Raw genomic sequence first — 9,581 nt, 5'->3', positions numbered from 1 at the left:
CTCCTTCTCTCTCTCTCCTCTCCTGCTCTCTCTCTCTCTCTCTCTCTCTTTCCTTCGCTATCTGTGCTCTCTTACTCACTCTTCTGTTCCTTCCCTCTCGGCTCTCTCTTATATCTATATTGGCACCTATTGGTTCGCATATGTAACGCAATCCCGGAAATGCCTTTAGCTGCACTTGATACTCGCTCAGTTTAATAATCACAGGGAAACGGGATTAAACAAATTTTTAACGGCAGAAAGTCAGTTACCTTTACTTTTGCCTCGCAAACGCTTAAGCTATGGTTCTGCTGTCGCTTAGTGCATATGGAAGTATTAAGCACGCGTTTTTTTCCCGAATGTGTAAAATTTTTTATGAACCCTACGAGCATTTAAAAATACCATACATAGCTGCAGCGGGCAGGGGGGCGCATCTGTGAAATGCATGCCATGATGATCTTTTAGATGCAGGGAAGAGCTGATTGGGTTTACCGTACTGCCCGAAAACCGGAATATCACGGATTTCGCAATCGTTTGGCCAGTCCCGATATGATTATATATAACTGCATTGTGTTCACATTTAGCACAGAGAATGTTTATTAAATTATTAAACTATTAAATTATTATTAAACTATTAACTATAAACTATTAACTTATTAAACTATTATTATTAAATTATTTAAAATCATTTTGTGCAAAACAAATTTATATCCTAACTAACAGCAACTTGAGTGCGTACCATGACACTCTTCCTCTCCTTGGTCTAGCACTCCCCATACTACTGATCTTCTCATCTCAACAATTGTAACCGTAATTTTTACCCTAATTGTGCTCAGCCAGGCTTTAGATCAATATTTTAGGCCGTGCTACACATTTTTGGCCGTCCACTTTCAAAACTGACTGTGCAAATCACGGCTGCACGGCTCGCTGGCTAATACGTTGAGTTGTAGGGATTCACTGGTCGCTGGGGGCACCCACTATAGCACTCTATTTTAGGGGGGGTGCTGTGTCTAATTCAGTCTGGTTCTGCTGCTATATAGATAGATTTTATGAGATGCATCTGCGTCTCTTTGTTGAAATTGAGAGGAGGAGGCGTGTGGCGTGGACTATTCAGTGCACCATGGTACCATCATTTGTTTACTACCGGAAGCTATAACTGTGTATTGGGTAGTACTACTATGCTTGGATGGGTTTATGAGAAGGTTGAGGGTTTACAATTAATGTGCTGTTCGATTTTAGTGAATCATGTTGATGTTGGTTCATAGGTTTTTAGTAGTGAAGGTTTTTACATGACATGTCTGAATACAATTGAACATATAGTTTTCACCATAGTAAACCAGTTCGTTAAGCCACCTCATTGGATTGGCATTGCATGTGCTCCTTAATCAGTGATCCTACAGATATGGAGCTCCAGGAGTAGAATTCGATGGCCAGCATGCGCAGGGTGAAGTGGACAATGGAGTCACCAGACTTTACTTCCTTCCCGGCGAGGTATGTCACAGCGGACGTAGCTAACGAGTACCGCGCAGCAGACATGCGTGAAAACGATGCTGATTGTCAGAGGACGGGCCTTGTAACGAGGGTGGTGTGTTAGCTAGGAGGGCGTGTCAGAGAGGGGTGAGTAATATAGTGAGTGGGTGTGGCAAGGAGGATGGCATAATAGCTAGGAGAGGCAGGGCAAGGAGGGTGGCATAATAGCTAGGAGAGGCAGGGCAAGGCAGGGAGCATAATTAGCTAGGAGAGTCAGGCGCAAGGAGGCGTGGCAGTAATAGCTAGGAATGAGGCAGGGCAGGAGGGTGAATAATGCTTATTAAGAGGACAAGGCAAGGAGGATGGGCATAATAGCTAGAGGAGGCAGGGCAAGGCAGGATGGCGTAATAGCTAGGAGAGGCCAGGGCAAGGAGGGTGCGGCGTGCATAATAGCTAAGAGGCCAGGGCAAGCGAGGGTGGCCATAATAGCTAGGATGAGGCAGGGCCAAGGCAGGGTGGCATAATAGCTAGGAGAGGCAGGGGCAGGAGGGTGGCATAATAGCTAGAGTAGCGAAGAGGCAAGGGCAAGGAGGGTGGCCATAATAGCTAGGAAGAGGGCAGGCAAGCGAGGGAGCTGCATAATAAACAGCTAGGTAGAGGCAGGCCAAGGAGTCTGTGAGCATAATAGCTTAGGAGGCAGGCAGGGCAAGCGAGGGTTGGCATAATAGCTGAGGAGAGCCCAGGAGGCAGGGCAAGGAGAGTGGCATAATAGCTAGGAGAGGCAGGGCATCTGGAGGGTGGCATAATAGCTAGGAGAGGCAGGGCAAGGAGGGTGGCATAATAGCTAGGAGAGGCAGGGCAAGGAGGGTGGCATAATAGCTAGAAGAGGCAGGGCAAGGAGGATGGCATAATAGCTAGGAGAGGCAGGGCAAGGAGGGTGGCATAATAGCTAGGAGAGGCAGGGCAAGGAGGGTGGCATAATAGCTAGGAGAGGCAAGGCAAGGAGGGTGGCATAATAGCTAGGAGAGGCAGGGCAAGGAGCAAGGAGAGCGGCAAGAGGGAGGGGGAATATGAGTGTGGGACTGTGGAAGGCAGGGCAGTGGTGTCGCAGGGGAGGTGTTGATGGTAGGGTTGTGGGGCAGCGATGGGATATGACAGAGAGGTGGTGTGGCAGTGACCGGGTGTGGCAAGGAGGTGGGTGTAGCAATAAGGGTGTGTGGTAGGAAGGGTGGTGTCACGGTAATAGGGTGTGGTAGAATGATGGGTTCTATCAATGATAGGGAGTTGCAGGAAGGGTTGTGTAACATTAAGCTTGCCATGATTGTAGCAATCAAGGACTTTAGAAGTCGCAGTGGTGTATCGGCATAGGAACACTTCATCAAGGGACATGTCACCCTCCCCCCCACACACACATGTACTGTCTGCAGCTGAGGGTGTACCATAACCGCACTGTAACCACACTGCATTGCCACGACTACCGTGTCATGTGTCTAGCCTAGGTTATCTTGCCTAGCCTAGCGAGTAGTCAGTAGCACAGCTCGTCTGTACGTGTCCTGACTGGCAGAGTCGTTGCTTCGTTTTAGGGCCGAATCATCAGCGTGCTGGAGGACAACTCGGTCCACATGTGGGAGTGGAACCTCAAGGATGGCGAGTCCGTGCTCGAGCTTACAAAGTCACTCAGCGTCGAAGAGTGAGTGTCAGTGGGTCGTCGTTAGTCACAAGGCAACGTAGGAACGGTGGAGTTATAGGGAGGAGGGAAGGAAGGAAGGAAGGAGGGGTGATAGGGGAGAAATCCTCTTTATTCTTTCTACCCTATTTCTGTTCGTCCCGTTCTTCTCCGTGTTTCAATTATTTTCTCTCTGTTTGAATTCATATTCTGCCTTCCTCGTCTGCTTGTTTCTGATCCCTCGGTACCCCTGTTTAATTCCCTTTCTGTTTCCTTCCGCCACTTCTTTCCTCCGGCCACCTGTTGCTATCCTTATTTTTTTCCTGCTTTGTTGCCTTTATTGCAACTGTTTCTATTATATTCTTCCTCCTGCTTCACAACCTACCCTCTCCCTTGTTGCTACTCCTTTTTTCCCTTAGTTCCTATTGCCTTCTTCCCACCGTTTCTATCCCATCCTCCCTGCTTTATGAGCAGACATGATATAGTCAGTCATGAAGATAGTTGACTTCAGTAAGTAAAGCGGTATTTATGTTGTAGGCGATTGTGTTTTCACTGAGCTAAAGTTCGAACCCACGAGCCATAAATTCCCCATTGACTTTTTCACTGTTTTCACACTCGTAAAACTCAGCGTGCGTTCTCGGTGAGGAATTAATAATATTTGTCGTTGCCTAGCAACCAGAACAAGAAAAGCTCGAGAAAGGGAAACGTGTGAAACGAGGAGAAATATCCCTTCCATTTAGAATTAATTGCTAGGACGTCGTAACGTAGGAGGATCGTCATTTAGATGAGCATTTGCGACAAGCCGATTTTGTGTTGTTTTGACAATTGCAATTCGTGATCATTTTTGTCGCAAGAAAAGGGCCAACAGGTAACAGGTGTGGCATTTTATTGGGCCATATAAACTTTTATTCAGACAGCTGAAGTGAATATCGGTTCTTTCGACGAGCAGGAGACTATAATTGTGAGAGCTAATTGTGAGATATTTTGTTTGCTAAATACATGGCAAAATCTGGAAAACAGCAAGGTAAATAACTTATAAGTAAAATAGTACAGTATATAGATGGGGTGTCTTCATCAACCCTTGCTGCTACACTTCATGAAATTCACGTGGGTGCATAACCTCGCGTGGTGGTCAGGCCTTACTCGCAGATTTTCAATCCAGTCTCAACATGGGAACGGCAGTTTCCTAAATATATAAACAAACGAACGAACGGATGTTTACTGGCGAGTTATGGCTACTGCTTCAAAGTGCACTACGGGTTACACTAGACTGCTCATGTTAGCAGCCATGTCTGTCTTTACCTCAGTCCTGAGAGGCCCTCATACTCTCGTATATTTTTCCAGAGTGCAGTTAATAGTGAGTGTCCCACCCCAGCTCTTCCTATATATATGTGTGTGTGCGTGCGTGCGTGCGTGTGTATATGCGTGTGTGTGTGTGTGTGTAGGGGAGTGTGCGTCCGTGGGTGCGCGTGCGTGTGTGTCTCTTTGTGCTGGGAGTACGCTACCTAACAGAGCGTTTATCTATGCTTCAGGCAGAAGAAGGTGTCTACATGCTGTCTCACCAGCAGCGGGGAAGCTCTGCTGGTGGGCACCGAGGGAGGCAACATCTACCTGATGGACACGAAGACGTTTGAGTTGATGGACAGTGTCATCTACCAGGACGTTGTCATGCAGAACGTGCCGGACGACTACAAGGTATCGCATAAAATAAGTTCATTGGATTTCATTGAAAACTATGAATTCATATTGTGTTAAATCTAGAAAATAATATCTCATAATAAGAAATTTACTTAATATCGAAATTTTCGATCTCCCTTCGGGAAATCCTCATCAGGATGTCACGTCACCGTAGGTGGCAGCAGGGGACACATCTTGTGTGACAGTGACTTCATGATGTCACCTCCTCTCGTTGTTCTTGTAAGCTTCCTTTTGTTATTGTATCGACCAGAGTGATCTCTAGAGTATAGATCAATGGTCATCGCTTTCCTAGAGCCCTCAGTGTTCTGAACAAAATCCCCGAGTTCTTCTTGTTGTTGCCCGGAGAAGATTGGTGATGAAGTGTTCTCTAGTTGCCCTTCCCCTTCCTAGAAATGTTGTTATTTTCCTATCGTTGTTGCATGAACAATAGTGATTCAGAGGTTGTAAGCATCGTTCCACGTTGCAGAAAATCACCTGTTATTAGATGCATTGTGTTATAGAGGATATAGGAATCTGGCACGGGGTCTCGTACGGTTGACTAATTAGGTTATTACTTATCATCATAACTTATCATTGTTAATCAGACGTTTAAGATCGTACAGAGTCACACGAAAGCTGATGCTGGGTTCGCCACACTTTATTACACATCAGATGGGATGCTGGCTAATTGCTAATAGTTATTAATTGCTGCACTCATCGTATCTGACCCGTGTTGTGTTGGCACGAGCAATTACTAATCGTTAGAAGGTACTCAGTTACGGTCGGGTAGGCGAAATAGAACTGATCTGTATTATTCAAGACGACAAGAGAGAAACTGACTTGTGATGGTTAAGTTAAATATGTCAAGATGGATGGATACTCACATTCAAGTGCTCGCCAGCAGAAGTGTAATTTTCGTGTAATGTGGAGAGAGTCGTACGTGTGCGAAGAGAGAGTCGTGGCGAAGGTCTTGGCGAAGGTCTTGGCTCTAGGCCAAGGGTTCTTAACCTGTGCCATTTTTGGGTCCGTGGATGGGCTTCAGGAGGTCTGTGAACCAGGCGCATAAAAAATGTGTGCTTATGTGCATTTCGCTGGGAAGGGGTCCGTAGCTTTTACCAGATTCTTGAAGGGGTCCATGACTCAAAAACGGTTAAGAACCACTGCTCTAGGCGAAGGCGAGATCTTGAAATACATGGCTTGAGTTTTCTGCCCACATCGCATGCGCACATGCGCGGCTACATACACGCATCGTCATCGACCTCTGTATGTCTGCAGCACATAATTTACGTAATGATGATGATGATGATGATGATGATGATGATGATGATGATGCGAACCCAAGATAAAAAACACATACTGGTATATTATTATATTTTGTAGGTAACAAAAAGTCCTCTAGATGGCGCTGGGCCCTAGGCGGTCGTCTGGATCGCATATGCCACTGTGTTCACGCGCATGAGAGTATTCTTGCACTCTGGGCTTGCAGTGGGTGTGTCGGCGGGTGCCTCGATTCACACCCTACGCTGTGTGTGTACATACATGTGTAAGCAGAACTGCGTGCGCGCGAGGCGAGAACTGGTGCATGCGTGTGATTGCTAAAAATAGCTGTCAGTGATTTATGTGCGGTTGAAGGAAGACCTATGTACGAGAATGTTGATGTTTGTTGATCATGCCGGTTCCTTAGCGACGCCCTATGAATATTTCTGGAGCGCGTTCTCCCTCTCTCTCTCTCTCTCTCTCTCTATCTCTCTCTCTCTCTCTCTCTCTCTCTCTCTCTCTCTCTCTCTCTCTCTCTCTCTCTCTCTAGGGGACGGTCGCCTACACAGCAAACCACAAAGACATATAGTTCCTACATACACTTACACACCATGTCTAATACCACTTACGATACACATAGATCATCACCTTACATACATTTACATACATTACACACACATAGTCTACATACAACCTTACAATACACATAGTCGTACACGCATCTTACAGTACAAATAGTCTACATACACTTACATTACATATAGTTACAAACAATCTACATTAACAGTAGCAATCTACATACATTTTACATATACATAGTGCAGCATACACTTACATACAATAGTTTTACAATACACCGTACAACACATAGTCTCTACAGGTACCAGCCTGTACATACACATAGTCTACATACACTTATGTACACTATGATTTACATATCACTTACATACAATAGTCACATACATTACACATACACATAGATCTAGGGTAACTTTACATGACTTACATACACAAAGTCTACATATACTATTCATACACATAGTCTTTACATATACACTTTACATACATATAGTCTACATACACTTTACATTAAATAAATCTACATACACTTACATACACATAGTCTACATCACTTAATAAACATATAGTCTACATACTGTACATACACATAGTTACATATAACTCATACACATAGGTCTACATACACTTACATAATATAAGTCTACATACACTTACATACATATAATGCATACATACACTTACAAATAACATAGGGGTCTACATACACTTACCACATATATTTTTTTTTTTTTTTTTTTACTGGGCGTGGGCGATTTTATTTTTTCTTTTTTTTTTTTTTTTTTTTTTTGTTGTTTTTTTTTTTCTTTCTTTTTCTTTTTTTTTTTTGTTCTACATACCACTTACATAACATGAGTCTACATTACACTATATACATATTAGTTACATGGCGGGCATTTAATTACACATAGTCTACATACACTTATGTAGCTATCAGCTAAACATAGTTTACATACACTTAATAATACATAGTCATCATACATTAGATACACATAGTCGTACTTACCATTACATGATTACATACACAATCTAATATACTTCATTCACATAGTCTAATACCATTACACAAGTAGATATAGTCACATACACTCTTACTACATTAATCTACTGAATACACTGGTACCATACACAATATAGTCGTACAATAACATTACATAACATAGTCTACATACACTTACACACACATAGTCTAAATACACTCTACATACACATAGGTCGACATACACTTAATACATATAGGCTCTACATACATCTTACATACACATAGTCTACAATACACTTACAGTACACATAGTCTACCACACTTACATACTATAGTCTACATACACTTACATACATATAGTCTAACATACACTTACACCACAGGGATAGTCTAATACACTTACAAGTACAATAGTCTACATACCAGGCGTTACCATTTACAGTTAGGTCCCTTACACTACACCTTACCATACACATGAGTCTACAAACACTTACAGTACGACATAGGATCTTACAGTACATTACAGTACAACATAGATTCTACAACACTACATACACATAGGTCTACATACAGCATGTACATAACATAGTCTACATACACTTACATATCATATATTACGATACACTTACATACACGATAGTTCTAACATACACTTACATACACATGATCTACACTACACTGTACATACATCATAGTCTACATACCACACTACATACACATAGTCTACATACACTTAACATAATACATATAGTCTACATAATTTAACAGACCGATTGTTACATACACTTTACATACAATAGTTACTATACTTACATACACATAGTCTACATACACTTACATACACATAGTCTACAAACACTTATATACACGCGCACACATATAAGCCTAACCAGGGGTTAATAATGACAAATTAATGTCATTTGTGAATGAAATTGAATGATATGGTGATTGGTGATTGAAATGATAATGATATTTGTCATTATTAATAACCTCTGATATTAACATGGACATACACTTACATATATGATACACACGCAAACACATATTTCATATACACTTAGTATGTGTTCACATAGAGCACATACACAGTAAAACGAGCGTACTGGTGGGTAATTGCTCGTGCCAACACAACACGGGCCTTACTATATGAATGAAGTGAGCAATAATTAATAATATTAGCAATTAGCCAGCATCCCATCTGATGTGTAATTTAAAGGGCTGCGAGAACCCAGCAGCAGGCTTTCGTTGTGCACTGTACGATTCTTAAACGTCTGATTAAACAATGCATAAGTTATGATGATAAGTAAATGAACCTAATTAGTAACCGTACGAGCCCGCTGTGCCAGAATTCCTTATTGTCCTCTATAACAATGCATTAAATAACAGTTGATTTTCCTGACAACGTGGAACGATGCTATACAACCTCTGAAATCGCTATTGTTCATGCACCAACGAGAGGAAATTCAACAAACATTTCTAGGAGGGGAAGAAGGCAACTAGAGAGACACTTCATCACACGAATCTTCTGGCCGGCCAACAACAAGAGAACTCAGGGATTTTGTCAGAACACTGAGGGCAATTAGGGAAAGCGAATGAACCATTGACTCTATGACTCTAGAGATCACTCTGGTCGGAACAAGTACAAAAGGAAAGCTTACAAGGAACAACGAGAGGAGGATAGACAACCATTGAAGTTCATTGTGCAGTCACAAGATGTGCTCCCCTGCTGCACCTACACGCCGGTGACGCTGCATCTGATGATGGATATTCCCGAAGGGAGATCGAAAATTTTCGATAGTTAAGTTAATTTCGTGCATTTAACACAAATATGAAATTCTAGTTTTCAATGAAATCCAATGAATTACTTTTCATGCGTTACTTGTAGTCGTCCGAGCACGTTCTGCATCAACGTCCTGGGTAGAGTGACACTGTCCATACAACGTCAAGCGTCTTCGTGTCATCAGTGTAGATTGT

The 9,581-nt window shown here is 42.7% G+C and overlaps 1 protein-coding gene across 1 annotated transcript in view; it reads left to right on the top strand.

The window, feature by feature from the left end:
- Window positions 1-1,376: 1,376 nt before the first annotated feature.
- Window positions 1,377-9,581, top strand: part of LOC106816661 (lethal(2) giant larvae protein homolog 1-like) — a gene marked incomplete at its 5' end in the record, with an annotated part of 31,542 nt that continues 23,337 nt past the window's right edge. Inside the window, 3 exon segments of the mRNA XM_014821284.1 lie at window positions 1,377-1,467; window positions 3,030-3,136; window positions 4,645-4,807. Of these exon segments, the coding sequence (XP_014676770.1) occupies window positions 1,377-1,467; window positions 3,030-3,136; window positions 4,645-4,807 (361 nt within the window).

This window comes from Priapulus caudatus, unplaced genomic scaffold, assembly GCF_000485595.1.
Source record: "Priapulus caudatus unplaced genomic scaffold, Priapulus_caudatus-5.0.1 Scaffold1446, whole genome shotgun sequence".
Taxonomy (NCBI): domain Eukaryota; kingdom Metazoa; phylum Priapulida; class Priapulimorpha; order Priapulimorphida; family Priapulidae; genus Priapulus; species Priapulus caudatus.
Note: the sequence above shows the minus strand (reverse complement) of the source record. Positions and strands in the feature narration are given on the sequence as shown.